At 43.8% G+C, this 22,642-nt stretch overlaps 2 protein-coding genes across 2 annotated transcripts; one reads left to right on the plus strand and one right to left on the minus strand.

Annotated features, from left to right (window-relative positions):
• The first annotated feature begins 376 nt into the window (after nt 1–376).
• LOC146056842 (thiamine transporter 2-like) lies at nt 377–1,612 on the plus strand. The gene has a single exon (XM_083168464.1). It carries the CDS (start codon nt 377–379, stop codon nt 1,610–1,612), a length of 1,236 nt encoding a protein of 411 aa, XP_083024590.1.
• Nucleotides 1,613–7,446: 5,834 nt separating this feature from the next.
• LOC146056834 (calcineurin-binding protein cabin-1-like) lies at nt 7,447–22,414 on the minus strand. Its single transcript, XM_083168457.1, has 9 exons — nt 22,257–22,414; nt 21,823–21,928; nt 19,452–19,498; nt 19,272–19,364; nt 15,564–15,698; nt 10,757–10,937; nt 9,655–9,784; nt 7,887–8,036; nt 7,447–7,796 (listed from the first exon to the last, which is right to left on the minus strand). The coding sequence occupies exons 2-9, from the start codon at nt 21,839–21,841 to the stop codon at nt 7,580–7,582; spliced, it is 972 nt and encodes a 323-aa protein (XP_083024583.1). The 5' UTR covers nt 21,842–21,928; nt 22,257–22,414; the 3' UTR covers nt 7,447–7,579.
• Nucleotides 22,415–22,642: the final 228 nt, after the last annotated feature.

Below are 22,642 nucleotides of genomic sequence, written 5' to 3' on the forward strand. Positions count from 1 at the left end.
GGTAGCATGCAGGCAGTGTTCCATTACACAGTAACCTGCAGGCAATGTGAAGCTGATTGGTACACGCAGCCTGTGATGTCACAAAGGATGCCTGCAACATGCAGGCAACCTGAAGCTGATTGTGACACGCAACCTTTGTGATGTCACAAAAGATGCCTGCTAGAAAAGTCAGTGCTTGGTATAGGGACACTCATTTCTTACAGTTCATGAGAACGCTTGGTATCTATCTGGATACTGTTCCTTTTCACTGTAATTCTTTCTACGTATTTGACGTCGAATTTTGTGGCTAATAGCCATGGATGTTCAGAAGACCATAAAAAACATCCTGCAAGAGCACCCAGTGTTCTTATTATATATATATGGGTTCTTTTTCTACATGAGACCCATAGAACCATTCTACACAGAGTACATGACTGGGCCTGTCAAGAACTTCAGTATGAAAGAGGTCAAGGATCAGCTCCCCCAAATATGGACATACAGCCTGCTGCTTTTCCAGCTGCCAGCTCTCCTCTTTATTGACCTCTGCAGATACAAACCAGTCATCATGTATCAGGGCCTGTGCCAAGTCATCACCTACGGACTACTGTGCTTTGCGTCCAGTTTCCAGGCCATGCAGTGCCTTCAGGTTACCTCAGCTATGGTCACTGCATGTGACATTGCCATCTTTTCTTATGTATATAGTGTGGTGACAGCTGACCAGTATGACAAGGCCTTTATCTGTTGTAGAACATATAACTTGCTGGGATACACCATAGGAGCTCTGAGTGGTCAGCTCATGGTGACGTATGGCCACTTCTCCTACTACCACCTGAACATTATTTCCTTGGGAAGTGCGTCAGTGGCTTTTATCATTTCCATTTTCTTGCCCACGCCCAGCATGAATGAGCCAAGTTCAGAATGTTTAAATGACCAGATCAAGCATAAAGCCAGGAATGCTGTGCACTGCTGCTGCAAGGCGGTGGTCAGGTTCCTCAAGCAGCAACGGCAGGACATCTGTGACTGCTGTACTTCCAACACCAGATACTGGTCATTATGGTGGTTACTTGTGACAGTTGGCTCCCACCAAGCAACAGAGGCTTCCCAGACACTCTGGGAACATCTCTTAGAAAACACCGACAGCACCCTTATGCTTAATGGAGAAGTGGAATTTGTAGCAGCTGTGCTAGGACTAGTTGCATTCTACATAATGGATCGTATGACAGCAGATTGGAGCTTCTGGGGAGAGCTGGCTGTGTCTGTCCTATGCGCAGTGGATGGTTTGGCCACATTAGCCATGGCCATGACAACATCATCTATCTGGGTGGCCTATGCTGGCTATATTGCAATTAAGATATCCTACATGATCAGCAACACAATAATAACGATAAACATCGCTGTGACGGTCACTAGGAGCAGATACGCTTTTGTATTTGGGATGAACCACTTAGCATCCACTCTGCTGAAAGAACTTGTGACTCTCCTAATAACTGGTCTCAATCTGGGGATCTACGATCAGTTTGTCGCCTACAACTGCTATTTTAATATACTGACAGTGACTTTCATCAGCATCAAGGTCTGGTCACTGATTGCCAATTTGAGGAGAAGCAGCAGTCTCCCAATAACACAAGTGTAGGATGTACAAGGAGGAGAAGCAGCAGTCCCCCAACAACACAAGTGTAGGATGTACAAGGAGGAGAAGCAGCAGTCCCCCAACAACACAAGTGTAGGATGTACGAGGAGGAGAAGCAGCAGTCCCCCAACAACACAAGTGTAGGTGCTCAGTCAGGCACTAGATCAAGATCCTTTATGTGTTATTGATAAATAAACACAAATTGACATAAGAAAAATTCTAACGTCACTCATATTTGTTATATAAATTCAAATAAGAAAGGATGTGTAAAAAAAGATTATATTTGCTATATAAGTAATTGGATTTTGGGATGTCCGCATAGACCACTATATTTCTTATTTGGTTATTAGTCATTTCCTATTGTTAAACTGTTATAGTGAATAAAATGACATTCACCAAAATTCTTGGAGGTGTTCCCAGGAATATTAAATACTGGTAAAAAGCAAGACAAGGGAAAAATTATTGGGCTACGAAAAATCGTAGGGCTAATAATCGTCTTGTAAATTCTTTATGGACTTTAGGAATTAATTGCAGACTGACACGGTTAAAATGTATCTTTTATTGATACTAATATAAAAATAATTTGAAGTTAGCGAGATATAAACATTGATTTAACAAAGATACGAAAGTGAATAAAGTGTAGAAAAAACAAGTGAAAAGATATAAAATTTGTGCACTATGTTTGAGTTCTGTGTAATTCCACTCTGTCCTAGGTATCCTCTTTACAAGGTGATTATTTGTAATTCATAATAAAGTACTTCCACTACTAGTTACATTTGTATGTATGATTTTAATTAAATCATTTATTAATATATTGCTATGTCAGGGTAGATTGGACAGCCCATTAGATCATTTCAAGTGATCTCAATCTCATGGTTTCTGACAGTAACGTGAAACTTCCCATAATTTATTTGCTCTGTACGATCACATTTATATGCCTTATATTGCAAAGGTGTGTGTTATATACAGCAACCCTAACTCATGCCCATTTCTATCTGGCATGTACATTTCTCTGTCTATATCACAGCAGAGATATGTTCTTTTTATTTAACGTGTATATTAAATGTAATAAACTCCTCGTAATCACGGGTTTCGACTTCCCCTACTCTCTCCCAGATACGCTGTAAGTCATGTCTTAGTAATGATAAATCACTTTGCACCTGGCCGATCCTGTCTGTAAGCCGCATTTCGGTGCCAGCAAGGGCCTCCAGTATTTGTTGTAATGAAACAGGAGGAGACGGTGAAGCCCCTGGGGCAACATCGGAGGTAGTGGGATGTTGTGGTGGTCTGTGTGGTAGAGCCGCAAGCAAGCTTCTCCAGCTTGGCAGCAGCCTGCTGTGCCTTCCCCATGATGCGCCGGGGAGCAGAGGAAATGGGCAGAGAGTGTGGTATATAGTATATGCAGGCCTGCAGCAAGCAACAGGCTGCACACAGGGGATCTGGGCTGAGATCACCACTCCACTACGTGGAGGGAGGATGTACGGGAGTGGAAGTGGAGGCCAGGGTCTAAGCAGGATACTCCGGATGTAGGCCGCGCCGCTTCCAACAGCTCCCCAGCGCAGGATCACTACAGGCAGATCTCACAGCAGCGGTCCCGGGGGTCCCGGCGTGGCAGGACAGCAGCAGGTGAGGGGGCTCTGCGGGCAGGCAGCAGTGCAGGGATATATTTCAGGATAGAGGACCAGGGAGCTATGAGGTTTGCTTCCTACGTCCCCGCTGCCGTGGCCACACCTCCAACTCCCAGTAATCTAGGTGGATGTAAATGATGTATGCTCTGGTGTAAATATTAGGTTATATTTTAAAGTAATTGCTGTGAGGATTTCAGTCAGCAAATAATACAGGGTTTGTACAGATCATAACATTGTTCTTCAAGTCTTCGACTGGTAAAACATTAACATGAATGTTGCCACAATGCCTAATATTCATATGATATGTGGCTGTATTTAGATACAGCTGTATCTTCATATAGTGTTGCCAATTGTTAGTTTATCCTTTATGTGTTACCTGCTTAAAGGTAAACATTACAGTCATTATGATGAATACAAATGTTTAAGCATAGGTGATTTGAGTTAAGCAAGGGGAAAACTTAGAATGCTATCGCTCGTTTCAGGAAACACGGGCGATGTGCAGTCTCTGACTAGATTTATACTGCATGCAATCTCTACATCTCCCGACGATAGCGATGTGTGAGGCCGCGTATTGCTATTGGTGCTACACATAAAGCGATGTGTGCTTAAAGTCTAAGTGATCTAGTCAGATCTACTCAGATCGCTTAGAAAATAGGCCAAAATGGCTACGTGTGTAGGCCCATAAAGTACAGTATATGTGCAGTAGACTGAGAGATTAAGCCAAAGAAGATGTTTATTATAGGTTTATTTTTCATTTGGTTACTTTATTCAGCTGTAGATTCCCACCAGCCAGTCTATAACATAGAAACATAGAATTTGAAGGCAGATAAGAACCAGTCTGCCCCTTTTTTAAACATGTTACCTCAAACCATATTTGATCCTTATTTTTTGTAAGGATATCAATAAGCCTCTCCCAAGCATGTTTAAATTGTACTACTGTATTTGCATCTACCATCTCTAATGGGAGGCTATTCCACTTACCTACTACTCTTTCTGTGAAGTAATTCTTCCTCCCTCTAGTTTCAGTGCATGTCCTCTTGTTCTGCTGCTCCTCTTCCTGTGAAAAATGTCTCCCACTTGTACCTTATTAAAACCCTTGATATATTTGAAAGTTTCTATCATGTCCCCCCTTTCCCTTCTCTGCTCCAAAGTATACATATTAAGATCTTTTTGTCTTTCCTGGTACGTTTTGTGATGTAGGCCATGCACCATTTTAGTTGCCCTTCTTTGTACAATCTCTAATGTATTTATATCCTTCTGGAGATATGGCCTCCAGAACTGAACACAGTGCTCTAGATGAGGTCGTACCAATGACCTATACAGTGGCATTATTACTTCTTTCTTTCTACTGCTGATACCTCTCCCTATGCAACCAGGCATCTGGCTTGCCTTCTTCATTGCTTTGTTACATTGCCTACCTGCCTTTAAGTCCCCTGAATTAGTGACACCTAGATCCCTCTCTTCCTCAGTAGTTTCCATTATAGTGCCATTTATACTATACAGTATTTAGTTTTTGGATTTTTGAGACCCAAGTGCATAATTTTGCATTAAACTGTAGTTGCCATGCTCTTGACCATTCCTCTAATCTACCTAGATCATCAATCATTTTTTTTACCCCTCCTGGTGTGTCTACCCTGTTGCATACCTTTGTGTCATCTGCAAAAAGGCACATTTTACCCTCAATACCATTTGCAATATCACCAATAAAGATATTAAAAAGCAGTGGTCCAAGTACAGATCCCTCTCTTTGTTTTAAGAGTGTTTACATCAATTTACCTACTACGGATGTAAGGCTCACTGGTCGATAGTTGCTTACCTCTTCCTCTCTTCCACTTTTTTGCAGTGGGACTACATTTGCCTTCTTCCAGTCCTCTGGGATTACTCCAGTAGCTATTGACTGGTTGAATCATTCTATTATTGGTTTTGCCTACTCCCCTTTAGTCTCTTTTAGTATCCTTGGATGTATCCCATCTGGCCCCATTGATTTATCCACTTTTAGTTTTGAGAGTTCTGTAAAGACTTTCTCCTCTGTAAATGTACTTGTTTCTCCCTTAGTTTTCTGACTATACTTGTAACTTAACTGTGGTCCCTTCCCTCTCTTTCAGCAGTGAATACTGAGCAGAAATAATTATTAATATGATCTGCTATTACATTGACTTCCACTCTCTGGGTATTCAATGAGGCTGATTCGCCATGTTCTATGGCAAATGTGTGCTATTTTCATGCTCTAAGGTTAATCTATTTACTGAAAAAGTGAATAACCCTATTCAACGTGCAATATTCGCCGACAGCGAACAGTGAATGATGGACAATTCACCGGCTGATACTCTCCACAATTCGCTGTGGTTTTTCAATGTGATTCACCGTGAGTGTATTCAATGATCAGATGGCGAATTGCTTCCTAAGTGATTTTCGCCATGTGTCACCATGTAGCAATCGCCATCTTTTTATGGTGAACTGGAATGTGAACTTTTAAAATAAAGGTTTTTATTTTTTTAAATTTGGTGTAAAAAAAAATCAGGAATTTTATTATGTGAAGGAGCATGCTATTTTAATTCATGTGCTTACAGCACATGAATATATATTTAATTAAAAAATATATATATTTTTTTACACATAACAGCCAGCAGGGGGCCGAGAGCCGCTCATTAGATATTCATATATTCACTGCTCCCGATCATTACATATGCATGATTAGGAGCAGTGCAAGCGGCTCTCTACCCGGTCCCCTGCTAGCTCTCCCGGGGGGCAGCTTTTGCTGTCTGGGTCCTGGGGAGCCCACCTCCCCCCACATACATTCTGGGTCAGGCAGGGAGACTTCCATCTCCCTGCCTGCTGCCATCCCCCAGCTCGCCGCAAGGGTTAGGAATCGCCGTCAGGGGCAGCGAGCCCTGCGGCATTGAATACTGTGACAGCGAGGGCTGGCAGCGAAGGCCCCAGCCCTCCGGAACACGGCGATTGTGCAGCGAATCCTAAACAGGATTCGCTGCACATGTCGAGTATTGTCATTGAATACTGCCCTCTGTCTTTAGTCTTATTGTTCCACTTTTTGTTTTTCTCCTTTCACTTATATACCCCAAAAAAGTTTCCCCCCCTTTACCCACTAACTGTGCCATTTTCTCTTCAGCCTGTGCTTTTGCACATCTGATTACCTTCTTAGCCAACTCTTTTGCTTTCACAATACTTCTTTCACAAACCACAATGGCTTCCTTTTCCTTGTGTTTTTCCTAACTCTTTTGACACAAAATTCTGCTGCTTTCAGTATTGCACTTTTAAATTTTTCCCACTTCTCCTGCACTCCTTCCATATTCCTCCACTCTGCCAAAGAATCCCTTACAGAGTTTCCCATCTCTACAAAATCAGCCTTCCTAAAATCTAACACCTTTGTTTTTGTGTGCGATGAGTCGGTCTCTGTCTTTATTTTGAACCATACTGCTCGATGGTCACTGGATCCCAGGTTTTCACCCACAGTGCACATAAAGTGCGCCGATACCACTTGTCCCCCTCAGAACAGGTCTTTGTACATGACAGTATATAAGCCTAGTAGTAGCAGGAACTATTCTCCTACATCAGGGGAATGCTGATCCTGTGCAGCTGAAACGCAGTCACTTAGTGACTGGGTGGCGTTACAGCAAAAGCCAACACAGCAGGGGAACAAACATACTGCTATAAAGAAATCTGAACAAATCCAAAGCACAAATGGTGCCCATGGTTTGCAGGAATACTGTAGATGGGCAGACTAGGTTTCTATTAGGAGACAAGACAGTAAAGCACCAACCAAAGTATACCTGTGGCAACCTTGTACAAGGCAGGGTAATACCACATAAAAACAGTCAATTTGTACCTGGATGGCAAGAATTTCAGCAGCAATTCTTGAAAATCAATTCTCTCCTCCTTCTTGCATTTGGTGTTGCGTACACGGGCAGAGCGTCTCTTGGCTGTCTCCCCTGCATCCTCACATATCCTCCTCCTCTTAACACCCTTCTTGGTAAACCAAAATGCAATGGCCAGTAAGGTGACCACGAGGACAAACACATTAAAAGACATAGGAATTTACAGAGAAACAAGAAACACATTCACATAATGCACAGAAAATAATAATAATAATAATAATAAGATATAAGTAAACATTGAAAGTTTGCCATGCATGTCTTTCCTTGTATCAAGTATTATTATTATTATTTTCTACACAAGAAACATACAAAATACTACTCTACATTGCACCCTATTTATTGCCAGATAGTTCACAGTGTTTCATTCGCTCTAACCTTGTAGAGTTGCGGCATCTATAATGTTTTGGGAAGATATAGCATTGCCAGTAGAGGAGAGGGTAGGGAACGGCTCAGGTACAGACACAGACGGTGTTGGTGGGGTTGAACTGCTGGGTGTGTCTGAAGCTTTTGTTTGTAGGAGAGGAGGAGGTCTGGGAAACATGAAGAAGATGCTCCGGAGCTTTGTATTCTGTGAGGTCAATCCTTTTCCCCAAACTAGGGTGCGGCGGTTCACATGTTGTAAGGTGTCGGTAAGTAGTCAGCAAACTTTCCCCAAGACACTTCCATCTGGGAACAAAACATAGGCCAGATACTAATACACTGCATACAACAATTATTGTTCTTATATAATTCACTTTATTAAAACATCATTCTCACGTTAAAAATGGGAGGGGATGGACCAGCTTTAAATCAGGCTCCTGCTTTTTTACAGTCAAAGCTTGTCTCTTCTTCCGCAAATCTAATGCTTCCTCCAAAATTCTGTTTGCCTCCTCCTCACTTACATGTACTTCATGAATGGACATGTCACTGAGCAACACAGGAATAGAAGGAAAATGATTGTGACCATTAGAAACGATCTGATAATAACATATTCCACATTACTGTCCCTGACCTATACGAATGGTCTATTTGCACGTTCTGTATTTATATCTTTGTATATCTGTTGTGTAGAGGAGAATTACAAAACATATGGAAAGAGCTGGACACCTCATGGAGAATAGCTGTAATAAGGGTTTAGGTTGATTTAAAGAATGAGTGCGCTGTATTATTAACAGGTAATAGATGAGAGCATCTCCCAGTGCTGGCTGTTCCATTGCAGTAAACAGGTCCCAGATCGCATCGACCTTGGTTACCTGTCTATACTGCACCACGATCCGGACTGAACCCGTGTTCTACCCTGCTCGCCTACCAGGTTGAAATGTCCGGTCTCTTGACCTGGCATCTTTTAAATTGGTGCATTTACACTACCTGCAAACCCGGGGTTTTTTTGACGTGCTCTCTGGATATTCAGGTCGGTGTAAAAGGAGTATTAGTAACATTACAAACTTATTTAAGTCTCTTGAAAACGGTGCTACAAAGTGGATCACTGGCATATTACAGAGAACAACCAGTTACTTATTCAGTTACCATTCTTAATAAACTGATGGACTCTGTGTTAGTGACATTGGGCTTACAAAGTGTAATTTGGTCTGATGTAACCTTCGCTGTGCTGCCATGACAAGTATATATATCAATAAATGTGTATACAGCAAAATAAAGATCAACAGGAAGAAGCCTTAATACTCCAAGGCACTAAGCCCATTACTGCAGTCTGATTCTGCACAAATACCCTGAGGAAGTGGTACTCACATGAATAAAATACACAGCTTATTATATTTATTCATACATGTTCTAAACTCACCTTATTATTCAGACCTGATCACTGCTCTGCGGAATGAAAAAGCCCTGCGATCAGGTAATCGCCGCCGCGCCCTGTGCAGACTGCGAATGGCCTGGAAATATCGCACTGAACAGCAAATAGCTGCAAATCCACTCGCAACTCACTATCTGATAAGTTTCCAAGTCTGTGCATAACCCAGGACCTAGTCCCAAAAAACTGCAGGGTGACACCCACAAACAACAGCTTCCTGTCAATCAATTTGCTGACAGCTATCGATCATAAAGACCCTGGATTTTTTCGCTAGGTGGCCTAGCGCAGTCGGTTGATAATCGTCCATCTTGCAAAATCATAGAGCTGCGATCAGGTCTGAATAACCCCTTATACTCCAACCTCTACTTCTTCTAAATACAGGGTATGTATGTTCCAAATTATTACCATGATATATCACACTGGCCAACTCCAGTCTCTGCACTGACTCAAACACATGAGTATTGCTCTGCACCCCTTACCACCAGGTATCACGCAGATTGTATACACAGGCTATTTGTTTATCATGAATTGAGGTCTGCGAGCTCACTGGCCCTTTTCAAATCCCTTAAGATCCTTATGCTTGCTCATTATTCCGGCTGCCAGCAACTTCAGGAACTGACTGTTCACTTGCTGCCCAATATACCCCATTCTGACTAGTGCCATTGAGTTGTTCAATTCACTAAACACACACACACACACACACACACACACACACACATATAGGTTTAAACTCACCATTTAAGGAACATATGGAAAGAGTCCTTCCTAAGGCAGGGCTGCTTTTCGAAGATCTTCTCTTTCAATATCAAACCTTTGCTATAGCGACAGTCTCTTTCTAAAGCCTTGCAAATGAAGTACAGGCAGTCTGGGAACAAAGCAGAAACTTTATTGCTTGGAATACAAAATCTATTCTCATGCATTGTTATTCTTTTTCCTCCAGAGTGCTACTTGGTATACTGTACCATTAGCTAGAATAAAATAAACATCAGATACATGTACTGCCAAACAATTTGTTAACTGCACTACTATGTACTGCTTACCCTCTCTTCAAACACTCCCCTATTTTACTACAGGTTGACTATCCCGTATCCAAAATGCTCGGGATCAGGAGAATTTTGGATAACGGATTATTCTGTATTTCGGAATATTTTTATATTTCAATGATGTATTTTGAAGTACCTTGCATTTATGCTGTATAAACACATCAAACACATGAAATGCACACAAATAAATGTTATTTGTTAAAAAAAAACAAGGTTTCAAAACATGAAACAAAATTTGTGTACTATCTCAGATACTGAATTTGAATGCCAAGCAATCATTTTCTTGTACATATATAGTGCCAGTTACATATCATTCCCTCAGTAGTGCTGTTACAATTGTCCCTAGTGAGATTTTAGCAAAAAAAAATTTTTCTTCACTTTCTGGAATGTATGGTTTTTGGAATAATTCGGATAACGGATATTCGGATACGGGATACTCAACCTGTATTGGGTCAATTCTATTTAGAACAATGTGAATAGCGCTGGGAGGGAGCTGCCGACGCTATTCTAATCAGAGAACGACTAACGCAGACTAGTGGATATCTGCTCGCTCCCCAGGAGGGTCTGACAAACCTAGCGTGGCAAAGCTGTTTTGTGCCCTAGCATGGCACAAACAGCATCATGGGAACTTAACGCACTGAAAGCTGGAAAATGCGGGTACTAGCATAAACACCTGCAAGTACTGTCCCTCTACGACCTAGCAGAACACCGATTTTAATAGCTCCGGGAGCTCCATCCCGGCCCTATTCACATCATTCTGAATATAATTGACCCCATGTGTTGTAATTACTTACTGCCATAATCACTGATTGTATACAGGACAGTGATCAGGTTATCCAGACATGGCCAGTGATCAGGGTTACATTGTAGTCCTTCTTCAAATGCATGCCGTGCCAGTGGAATGCGCACTAGACGAAGAGCCAGCCGACCAATCTTGTACCATAGATTAACATCAGTAGAGTCCAACATGACGGCCTGTACAGATACAAGCAAAGTAACAACGAATTATTCCTTTTGTGAATGTGCACTTTATTTATTTGAACGGTACTCTTTACTTAGAAGGGCGCCCATCTCGGGCATTGAATGCACTAAAAAATCAGGTGCGATGCGACAGACGAGATGCCCGAGATTTCCCATAGGGAACAATGTTAAATGTCTCAATTGACCCGATTTTCCTGTTCAATGCCTCAATTGACCCAATTTTTCCATAGGAAACAATGTTAAATGGTCCACAGAGGCCAAATAGGCACCCTGAAGTGAATAATGGCCACCCGAATTGTTAACGCCACCCCACGATCAACGTCAACCTGAAGCGTGGCGAGCGCAGCGAGCCCGCGAGGGGCGGCGATACGCGTCCTACGACCTTTTCATACCCCCACTATCCACGTCGGTGTGGAGTTGAGAATATAAAGTGTGGCGAGCGCAGCGAGCCACCGAGCCCGAAGCGTGGCGAGCGCAGCGAGCCCCGCGAGGGGCCGCGGATACCTTCACAGGTATCCGCGTCCCCTCGCGGGCTTCACAGCTGTCCGCGTACCCTCGCGGGGCTCGCTGCGCTCGCCACGCTTCGGGCTCGGTGTCTCGCTGCGCTCGCCACACTTTCTATTCTTAACTCCACGCCGACGTGGATAGTGGGGGTATGAAAAGGTCGTAGGACGCGTACCGCCGCCCCTCGCGGGCTCGCTGTGCTCGCCACGCATCGGGTTGACGTTGATCGTGGGGTGGCGTTAACAATTCGGGTGGCCATTATACACTTCAGGGTGCCTATTTGGCCTCTGTGGCCCATTTAACATTGTTTCCTATGGAAAAATCGGGTCAATTGAGGCATTGAACAGGAAAATTGGGTCAATTGAGACATTTAACATTGTTCCCTATGGGAAATCTCGGGCATTTCGTCGGTTGATCGCACCCGATTTTTTAGTGCATTCAATGCCCGAGATGCCTGAGATTTTTTACTAACGATGCCCACGATCAAAATCGTGGGCGCCCTTCTAAGTAAAGAGTACCATTTGAACTCCTTGAATCAAAGACTAGACTGTTATAGCATTTGGTTAGGAAGTTTATGGTGCCAATAAACACAAATATCAAACCATTTCATTTCAATTTCATATAAATATATATGAGCAATTTGTCAAAATATGTGGGCAAACAAACTGGACGGATTCAGTATCTTGGCACTCAGACCAAACAATTGAATGCTGGGGTTCAGTTTGATCTGACAGCCACTGAGTGCACACTTGAAAGAACTCTATGATTAGTCCCTTATCTGGAAAACTTAATTTCCCAAAGATCCTGAGCATGGCGAGTTGGGAGTATTGCAAAAAAAACACATTTTGGAAAAACCATGTTGCTTTAAAAAGTCCCAAACATTCTCCAAACTCAAACCTAAATTGCACTGAAAAAATAAAGCTGTCCTGCATTTGTGGGCTATGGGTCTGATTCAGAGATGTGTGAAAACTAATGGTTTATGTAATACTCCAATGTTTACTATGCCGGATGCAGGAGACTGGTTCGCACATGTGCAAATCGGGTGCTGATTCTTGCAGGAGGTGACCCCTAAGCCACAGCATGATTAACAGGCTACATCCTTTTGTGAACATGGAATGTTCAACGATAACTAGAATTCCCAAAAATGCAAGTGGCAAGGCTAATGTCTGTGTCTACCAATGTAGATTTACTGGCCCAGCTTATGGAGCAGAGATGGCCATTCTAAGCAGTCATTATCTCACCAATGCAGAGATGCAGCACTCGGATTTGCAAGGTCGGCAGGGAGCATCTTTTGTTCTCAGATGCAAATAGCGTCCATCTTTGAATTGGGCCCTACATTCAAAAATAGCCATACATGCCTTTGTACTCCTTGCATTGCAAAATGCAACTTATTGGGGGAAATTTACCAATATGAAAAACCTAGTTTTTCGTATTGGTAGTTTCCCTACGACTGCATACGACTGTTTAAGTCGTATGCAAAGTCGTGTTCCGGAGGGGGATTTACAAAGCAGTCATATACGACTGCTTTGTAACCCTCCGATGGTGTAACAATTCGTATTAGCGGCCGTATATACGGCTGCTAATACGAATTATTTCTAGCAGTCTGCACGGATCAAGTCAGATCCGTGCAGGCTGCGGTGTGTAAAAAAAATAGAAAAATAAATAAATAAAAAAAAAAAAACGGCGTGGGGTCCCCCCCACAGCCATAACCAGCACCAGGCTGAAGGAGCCGGGGCCGGTAATTAAAAATCAGGGAGCCCGACAAATAGGGGCTCCCCGATTTTTAACAACCAGCCCCAGGCTCCAGGTCCGGGGCTGGTTCCCAAAATACGGGGGACAAAATGACTAGGGGTCCCCCGTATTTCAAGAACCAGCCCCAGGCACAACCAGCCGGCAGGCTAATGCCACAGCCGGGGGGAGACTTTTTATGCAAGTCCCCCCGGCCAAAACATTAACCCTACCGACCAGTCAGCCTGGCCAGGGGCCCTGGGGGAGTGGGGACCCCCCTAATGAAGGGGTCCCCCCCCTCCAGGACTTACCTGACCAGGCTGAAGCCTGGTGTAAACCATTGTTTTTTACTGTGGCACTACAAGTGCCAGCAAGCCTCCCCAGCAAGCTGGGACTTGGAGAACCACAAGTCCCAGCCTGCTGGGCATTAAAGGGCCCGCTGGCACTTGTAGTTCCACAGTTAAAAAAATAGTGCACAAAACACACTGATACACTTTTAAAATAAAACTTTATTACACACAAAGCCCACACATACTAATACTTACCTATCTTCTCTCCGTAGGTAGCCCTGATGTCCTGTGTCGTCTTCTGGATCCATGTCGACGTCCTTCTTCAAGTCGACGTCCCTGTCGGCGATGGCGTCCGGATCCGACGAAATCCATTTGGGAAGCTGTGGAAGGAAACCATACTCACCTGTCCCAGCGCGACGTAGTCCAGGTAAGGGTCTTTGCAAAAAAATAAACCGAACACCCCGAATCCAGCCGGACAAGCAGGGAGCCGCACGTGTGTTTGTTTACATCGTGCGGCTCCGCCTCCCAAATGCCGCTATTGGCCGCCTTGCGGCCTAGCGGCCAATCAGGAGCCGCTAGGCCGCAAGGCGGCCAATAGCGGCATTCGGGAGGCGGAGCCGCACGATGTAAACACCGTGCGGCTCCCTGCTTGTCCGGCTGGTTTCGGGGTGTTCGTTTTGTTTTTTTGCAAAGACCCTTACCTGGACTACGTCGCGCTGGGACAGGTGAGTATGGTTTCCTTCCACAGCTCCACATGGATTTCGTCGGATCCGGACGGGGACGCCATCGCCGACAGCGACGTCGACATGAAGAAGGACGTCGACATGGATCCAGAAGACGACACAGGACCAGGGCTACCTACGGAGAGAAGATAGGTAAGTATTAGTATGTGTGGGCTTTGTGTGTAATAAAGTTTTATTTTAAAAGTGTGTCAGTGTGTTTTGTGCACTATTTTTTTAACTGTGAAACTACAAGTGCCAGCGGGCCCTTTAATGCCCAGCAGGCTGGGACTTGTGGTTCTCCAAGTCCCAGCTTGCTGGGGAGGCTTGCTGGCACTTGTAGTGCCACAGTAAAAAACAATGGTTTATCTATTTTTTACAACATAATCAGCCCGATGCCCACCGCCCAGGGGCATCGGGGACAGCACCAGGCTTCAGCCTGGTCAGGTAAGTCCTGGAGGGGGGGGACCCCTTTATTGGGGGGGTCCCCACTCCCCCAGGGCCCCTGGCCAGGCTGACTGGTCGGTAGGGTTAATGCTTTGGCCGGGGGGACTTGCATAAAAAGTCTCCCCCCGGCTGTGGCATTAGCCTGCCGGCTGGTTGTGCCTGGGGCTGGTTCTTGAAATACGGGGGACCCCTAGTCATTTTGTCCCCCGTATTTTGGGAACCAGCCCCGGACCTGGAGCCTGGGGCTGGTTGTTAAAAATCGGGGAGCCCCTATTTGTCGGGCTCCCTGATTTTTAATTACCGGCCCCGGCTCCTGCAGCCTGGTGCTGGTTTCGGCTGTGGGGGGGACCCCACGCCGTTTTTTTTTTTATTTATTTATTTTTCTATTTTTTTTACACTGTAGCCTGCACGGATCTGACTGATCCGTGCAGGCTAAAACGCAAATAGAACAGGAAAATGGTGTTCTATTTTCCTGTCGTATTTGCGTGGGTGTTTCACACCACTAAGCAGCCGTATTGTCAGTACGGCTGCTTAGTAAATCAGAAACCACCATTCTTTTGAATGGTGATTTCTGTCGTATTCTATCGATGGTGTAGACATTCGTATTTGTAAATACAAATACGAATGTTCCATCTTTAGGACTACGAATTGTTGTATTTTTGGGATTGTAAATCCCGAAAATACAAATTCGTAAAAAAAAGGTGTATTTCTCCCTACGAATACACCTTTTTTCTACGAATCCATTTTGGTAAATTTCCCCCATTGCTTCAAACTCAGAATCACCCCCAAAATGATGGTTGTGTTCTGGAACTGTCCAAGTAGGGACTGAAACTAATGAGTGGGAAGTAAATGCTTCACTATTGTCAATTATTTTTATTAAAATAAAGGCTAAATTTCAATAAATATGTCAAAAACAGTAAAGGCCACCTTACCTCAAGGTTGTATTCCATTGCAGTCTCCAGATCATCTCGCTGGGCTGCAAGTTGTGCCAAGTTCTTATACGTTGAATATTTCAGCATTAACCCAGGGTGCTTTAAGCCTTCCTTTTCATCACTCAAAGGAACAGCCTGAAATTCCAGAAGAATATTTTATGAAATATATTCCACAAATCACTACAAATATATACCGGTATAGAGAAATTATGTTTGAATGTATCCTTACAATAGCAGGAAAAAGTATAAGCTAGCAATTTATTCCATTCCATGAGCTTTGGAACTAATGAATAACAAATCATCAACATATAATGCACCATTACAACAGAAACCATCTAAACGTGACGAGGTAAACATACCGTGTTCCCAACAGTCGAAGACCAACAGCAGGATCCGATGGGAAGTCTTCTGACTGTCAGGATTATGCCTGCTGGGATCTTATAACCAACCCAGCTATACACACAGAGCCAGCTAAACAATGGGGTGTAAGGAGCTGCAGCTGCAGGCCGCCACATAAAAATAGGCCCATTACCATGACAGCATGATGATCACCAGCTGGCCACATGGTTAGCCATAAATCATATGTATTAAAATCGGTACTTGTTTCCTAGCACGGCGCCCGACGTTAGAGGTCGTGTACCTTAAGTTAAGGTACACGACCAATGCAATGTACCCGATTTCCTTTGAAATCGGGTCCATTTAGCCGGCAAAGGCTAAATCGCGTTGATCGGGTCCGTCGTGTGCCGTTAACATGGCACACGACGCGACCAACGTGATTTTTCCATAGGTCTCAATGTTAAATGAGCTTTCAATGTTAAAATTGTGTTCATTGCGTCCGTTGTGTGCCATTATAATGATTAACGCGATTAACCCGATTTTACATAGGAAACAATGGGAAATGGGCCAATATGGCCAATTTCTCATTGTGTATGCCCCTGTCATGGGTATTAATTAATGCCCCCCCCATTGTTAACGCCACCACGCTATTGACGTCAACCCGAAGCGTGGCGAGCGCAGCAAGCCCGCGTGGGGCGGCAGTACGCGTCCTCCGACCTTTTCATACCCCCACTATCCACGTCGGCGTGGAGTTGAGAATAGATTAGTGTGGCGAGCGCAGCGAGCCACCAAGCCCGAAGCGTGGCGAGCGGACGCATATACCTGTGAAGTTATGCGCTGCACTCGCCACGCTTCAGGCACTAATCTCAATCGTGGGGTGGCGTTAACAATGGGGGGCATTTGACCCATCAGGGGGGCTGAAATTGGGGTCTGGGGCCAATTTAACATTGAATCCAATGTAAAATCGGGTCCCAGGGACCATTTTACATTGGATCCAATGTAAAAATCGGGTCGGTCGCATCGCATGTGATTTGGTATGCACGCGACGCGACCGACCCGATTTTTCAAGCCCCGATCAATCCGACCAAAAACGTGGGCGCCGTGCTAGGAAACAAGTATCTTAAAATCACATTTCTAATTTCCACACAAAGTTATGCAATTTTTATACTTTTATATATTTAGGGTTCTACATGCCACTAGCCTCACCTGCTCCACTTTTAAAAATAGGCCCTTGGACATTTCCAGCTCCAGGCCCATGAGGCCCTTAATCTTGCTCTGCTTACACATAAGCATTTCTATTGGACAGATCACAGATGAGGGATGCTGTGCGATTCTCCCTTATGGAGAATATCCCCACTACACGCAGGTGCATTTAGGCTTTCAATGCTGTAGCAAGAATGCAGCACATAGTACACCAATATCTACCCACGAGACATTGTAGCATCTCTAATAAGTGTAAGATGAATCATGTATATATTACTATTTTCTTCCATTCACTATCAGTGCTTTCATGTTAGGCTTATTTATCACCCAGGAAGGACCCAGAAAGTGATAGCTTAACACCAGTGGTTTATAAAAGAATTACCTTTCATGTATACTCAATATGCCATAATGAATATCATGCAAAAATCATACAAACCAAATCCTACATAGCTTTTCATTTTAAAACCAAATAAAATAAAAAATAAATTGCCAAGATAAAGGCTGCCATTACTGGTATGTAACACTACTAAAGATCCCAGCCGGTAGGAACGTTTGTATGCTAGTGCTACTGTACTGTATAACTAATTGTAGTGTTCAGCAGAGGATGAGTGAAAAATATAGCTAAAACTTGAATCTGAGGTAATAACAGGCCATACAGTACATCAGAACAATATCAGGCCCCAACGAACAATTTTGATTGGTCGTGTAATAGATTGTGTGCACATTGGCCCTTATTCTGGTTGATGTGGTAATATCAGCGTGCATTCGTGCCGCCGATGTTTTGTGTCTGAGGCGTCTCTGCGCATGTGCGAGCGGGGCGTACGGCCAAATTCCGCATGAAATGTGAACACTCCGAACAGGGGGTGGAGAGGGGCGTGAAGGGCTATTTGGGCTCATTACCATATGCATACGCCCCGCGTTTCATGGGCGTTCCCATGCAAACGCTGGGCGTACGTATGGTAATGCAGTCGTGACGCACGTGTAGGGGGCGGACATATGACATCGCCGGATGTCAGCTGCCCGCCCAGATCCCTGCTTTTGCACGGAGAAATGCCCGTGGGGTCTGAGGTTGCGGGAGCTGGTGGACCACTCGGTTCTGCATTCGATGGTCTGCGACCATCGAATGATGGGGGAAGTTCCCTGAGATGGAGGAGGCATATCCCATGAGAAATACACGTGCGGTCCGTTCGGACAGCTTCTTACCGTGTACGGACGGAGTTGGCGAGCCGTATGGAAGGCGGGGTTTCGGACGCACGGTCCTGGCCGCATATCCGGATCCGGCCGCACCGATCAGAATAAGGGCCATTGTGAGGTACATCAGTACAATGTGCGGTCCCACAGTTCGAGAGGTCGATCCTCAGACCATACCTGCTGCAATTATGAGCCATTGGCTTTTGCTTGCGATCGTAAGCAGATCGGATGTGCTTTTAAAGCACATCCGATCGCTCGCTCGATCGCTTGTACGACCTGCATACGAACAGGTCCCATGCAGGTAGTTCTAATGTATGGCCAGCTTTACTTACCTGGGTTAGGTTAGGAAATGATACAATACTGTTATTTCTCAGCTCACTCCAAGCAGTAGGGTTTTTGTGATAACCATAAATCCTGGGAAACATCCAGCTTATCAGGAGTGAGGAGAGTTCCTTGGTGTCTAAGCACTTTCTATGCCACTAGCTACCTGTCCTTTGTTCAGACAGGCGCTGTGTTGTCAGTGAGCTAAGCAGTAACAAGTACACAGAGGACATCAGTGGGACCATTAGAGTAATCTTTGGTGATCAGGTTTTACTTATTTTATAAAATTTTGGTTAGAATTATCCTAAACTTAGAAAACACCAGAGAGCCAATTAACCAAGATTCATCAAATGAAATACAATGTCCACTGTACACTATTGGTCCTATGAAAATAGTCAGTGTTATCATGAATAAATAACGAATAAATGTGAGGTAAATATAAACACTCCAAGAGTAGCTGATCTTTAGACACTTGCATCACTGTACCTCCTGCAGAAGACGGGTGTCCAGTAGCTGGTGATAAGCCTGGGAGGACTCATCGTAGTGGTCAAGCTTCTGCAGGTCCAAGGCCTTGTGGTAAATGTTGCAGTCTTATGCGTATTAACATGCCATAGACTTCAATCTCAACATATTAATTAATGATGAAGCTCATCTCACCTGAGCCTCTTTTGTCTGCGTTTTGTGACTTTTGAAAGTGTCTTCATGGTCTCCCTCTACAGCAGAAGCTGCATTTAAGGCTGCTATGCGGATCTAGAGGAAAAGAACACCAGCAAGTTATCTATAGCTACAAACATTTATTTAAAAGCATTGTTACATTTGAAATGTTTAGAAGTTTACCATTCTGGGTAATTTAGTGTTAATACAGCAGCAGAAGGGTATCCATTCTAAAAAGAATTAAGAGAAGAGGATATGTTATTAGTTATTATGTGGAAGCAACTAAATATTCATGCTACCTTATATATATTTTTTCATACATGTTGTTAAAGTGACTGTATATTTTGCATAAAGTAGAACAGCTTTGTAGCCTAGTTCTCCTATTGTTACGAGCTCCTGCAGGTTGCTATTGACCCTACCCCCGGTAGTCTGAACCTGCAGTCAAATTATGACTATATCACCAACAACTGCATGTTCAGCGAGGGCCAGATGATGTCATTGAACAATTTAGTGTGTTTGCCCTTAATCACCGGATGTCAGCTGCCCGCCCCCTTCCCCCAAGCGAATCATTAAGAATAAGGGGCAGATGTATTAAGCCAGGCGAAGAGATAAACTGGAGATAAAGTGGAAGGAGGTAACCCACCAGACAATCAGCTGTGTTCAAAATCTGACAGTTGGGAGTTGATTGGCTGGTGCGTTATCTCCTTCCACTTTATCTCCAGTTTATCTCTTCGCCCGGCTTAATACATCTGCCCCTAACCCCCTATGTGCAATATCCAATTAGCTGTGCTAAATTATGGCAGTAATTGGATATGATTGGGGATATCAGTTAATCCCGATAACAAGGCATGTATCCTGGATTATGTTTTGGGTGCTACAAAGCATAATCCCAGCCAGCAGATCCGCAATAACATATGGGTCCGGTAGTTATACTGGATCTCATGTGCTATCACCATAAAATGGGACCTATTTTGTCCAAAAAAGGGGCAAATTGGACAACACGTTAGTGACCATTGGCCATACATCATGCTATCAACCCATTTTTTCAGGAGAGAAAGCATTGGGGATAATTGGATACTGCGTTAAGGGCCGATTGAAACTTGCCTCGCTATTTAGCATTTCCTGCATTTCTGCGATGGACACTAGCTGGAGCACGCATGTGGAGGACCTGGAACTGCGATCATGGCCCATAACAGTTTCATAGCCAGTGGCAGGACGTTCTGTGGGAGTGATCCGGGCAATGCAAGATTGTCCGGACCGCTCGGATGGAGAGCCGCGGCAGCTGCGTGACATCATACACAGCCGATGCGGACCAAAACATGGTCAGCCTTCATCGGCTTTGCAGCTAGGGGGCAACCAGTGATGTGCAAGCATGTCGCTATGTAGCGAAGTTCTCGCACTTTTCCAATGTGCACACGGCGAGCGGGTTGGCCTGGCTTTGTGCTGGGCAAACCCCACCTCCCCGCAGCTAAACTACAACAGACTGTAAATCAGGCCCTAGGTCCATCCTGTCACAAACAAATTATATTGTTTGTCTTTTTTGCTTTTTAAATTATTATAAATATTGATACAGCTACAGGAAATCTAAAAGGTCATTATCCAATTAGATCTAGTGTCTAGGACAACAGTCAAAAGAATGACAACTATTGGTCGATTGTCAAAAGGTTGACATGAGTTTTTCTAGTAAAAAAAATGTATACCAATATATAATTGAGATAAACCTTTAAGTGGCAACGTCTCTGTGAGAGATGCAAAATATCTGCTAAAAATGGCAGCATAGCTCACATTTGTTATATAAATTCAAATAAAAATGTTGTCTAAAAATAGATTATAATCAGATATCTGATTTTTTATGTACAAGGATTGAATAAGTATTTTTACTCTTCTGCATTCTCTTTTAGTTATAATAACTATAAACTACCTCTGATATCCTTTTGAATTTCCCTGATATACCGATACCGACCAAAAAATTATTGGGATCAGCAAATTTTGTCATTCAGAATATCCACAATTTAACACTGGAGCCTCAATCATCTTTTTTCACCAGCAAAACAGACTGGGAATCATGGTAAACTGGCGCAGATGTATTGGGAATTTTTAAATGGAAATTTATTGAGGTGTATCCAATCAGCTCCGATCATTTTTCGTCTGATAGCGAGATTTTTGACCAATGGCCATTATCTGCTTATCCATTTACAGACCATTTGTATCGTCTGAAAAAGGACTCACTATCATGTGTTAGCACATAAGATCAGGGATAAATTCCCAGACCTGTGTGTTTTCCCGGCGGTTGTTGCTATCAGGGATTATACTTTGCATGCCTGAGGCACCTGAAGCATAATCCCCGATAAGTGCCTGTTATTGAGGTTAACTGAATACCTCCCTTAGATGTGTAGTAGGATCATCTAAACAAGGCTATATAAACAATGTCAGTTTAATCAGAATTACACAATACTTCATTATATTTTGATCACCACTTTTGACAGTATTCAGCCCAACAATTGTTTAATGAACAATAAAAGACAATAAGGGGGAATCTGTTTGACGGCAAAACCTGTGCCAAATGCTGCCATCCCCCACCAGTGTCACTAGGTTTCTTGCAATTAGTCTTTCTCAGGGGACCCTTGCTTCATTATCATACTTAGTTATTACACTGCTACCTGTATCTTTGCAACAACAACAAAAATATGAATAATAATAATATTATAAAAATAATAATGGCTAATGAGAAAAACCACATACAGAAAGTAACAGCAACTAATATACCATATATATACTCTTTAAACATAAAGAACGTTAAAGTGCTGCATGGTATACTGCCACTATATAATGTCACAATAATATAAATAAATGCAATGCTGATGCAAGTTACTCTGTAAACGTGGTTGTAAAACCTTAGTCTGCAGCCCACATTGCAAGTTGTGCAGTAACACACAATGAATGAGGCAGACACTGCAGATGCAAATAGCTAGAGATGCTGGCCCTCACAGATAAGTGTCCTTCCATAAGGGATTGTCCGCCTGTGAAGATCACACTGCTGAGCCTGGGCGCATATCCTCTCTGCAGCACATCACAGTGGGGTCACCCGGGGATGCAGAGTACAACCCCACTACCAGCATGGACGATTACCGGGAGGAGACCGTGGCACTCACCTATGGTCACCAAGGCAACCGCCTCCTCCAGGTCCCGCACTCATCCCCCCGTGCAGGACCTCCTGCACCCAGCAGTATCATTGCCACCCGTAGGCTAACCTCACCTCCAGCTGCCAATCACAGGATTCCTTTTTACCGAGAGACCTGGCTGATGGGTGGAGGCGGAGCATAGAGGAATTTGAGCAGCTGCGTTTTTTAGAAATACAGCTACTATCGAAGCGC

Source organism: Crinia signifera, unplaced genomic scaffold (genome assembly GCF_055691185.1).
Source record: "Crinia signifera unplaced genomic scaffold, ASM5569118v1 HAP2_SCAFFOLD_97, whole genome shotgun sequence".
NCBI classification, from domain to species: domain Eukaryota; kingdom Metazoa; phylum Chordata; class Amphibia; order Anura; family Myobatrachidae; genus Crinia; species Crinia signifera.

What these genes read in the sequence shown, in the direction of transcription:
- LOC146056842 (XM_083168464.1), top strand. Translation starts at nt 377, where the DNA reads ATGAGACCCATAGAACCATTCTACACAGAGTACATGACTGGGCCTGTC.
- LOC146056834 (XM_083168457.1), bottom strand. An exon ending in ACACTAAATTACCCAGAATG is followed by an intron (nt 19,365 to 19,451) that starts GTAAACTTCTAA and finishes CTTTTCCTCTAG; the next exon opens with ATCCGCATAGCAGCCTTAAA. An exon ending in TTCCATATGTTCCTTAAATG is followed by an intron (nt 8,037 to 9,654) that starts GTGAGTTTAAAC and finishes TGTGTTGCTCAG; the next exon opens with TGACATGTCCATTCATGAAG.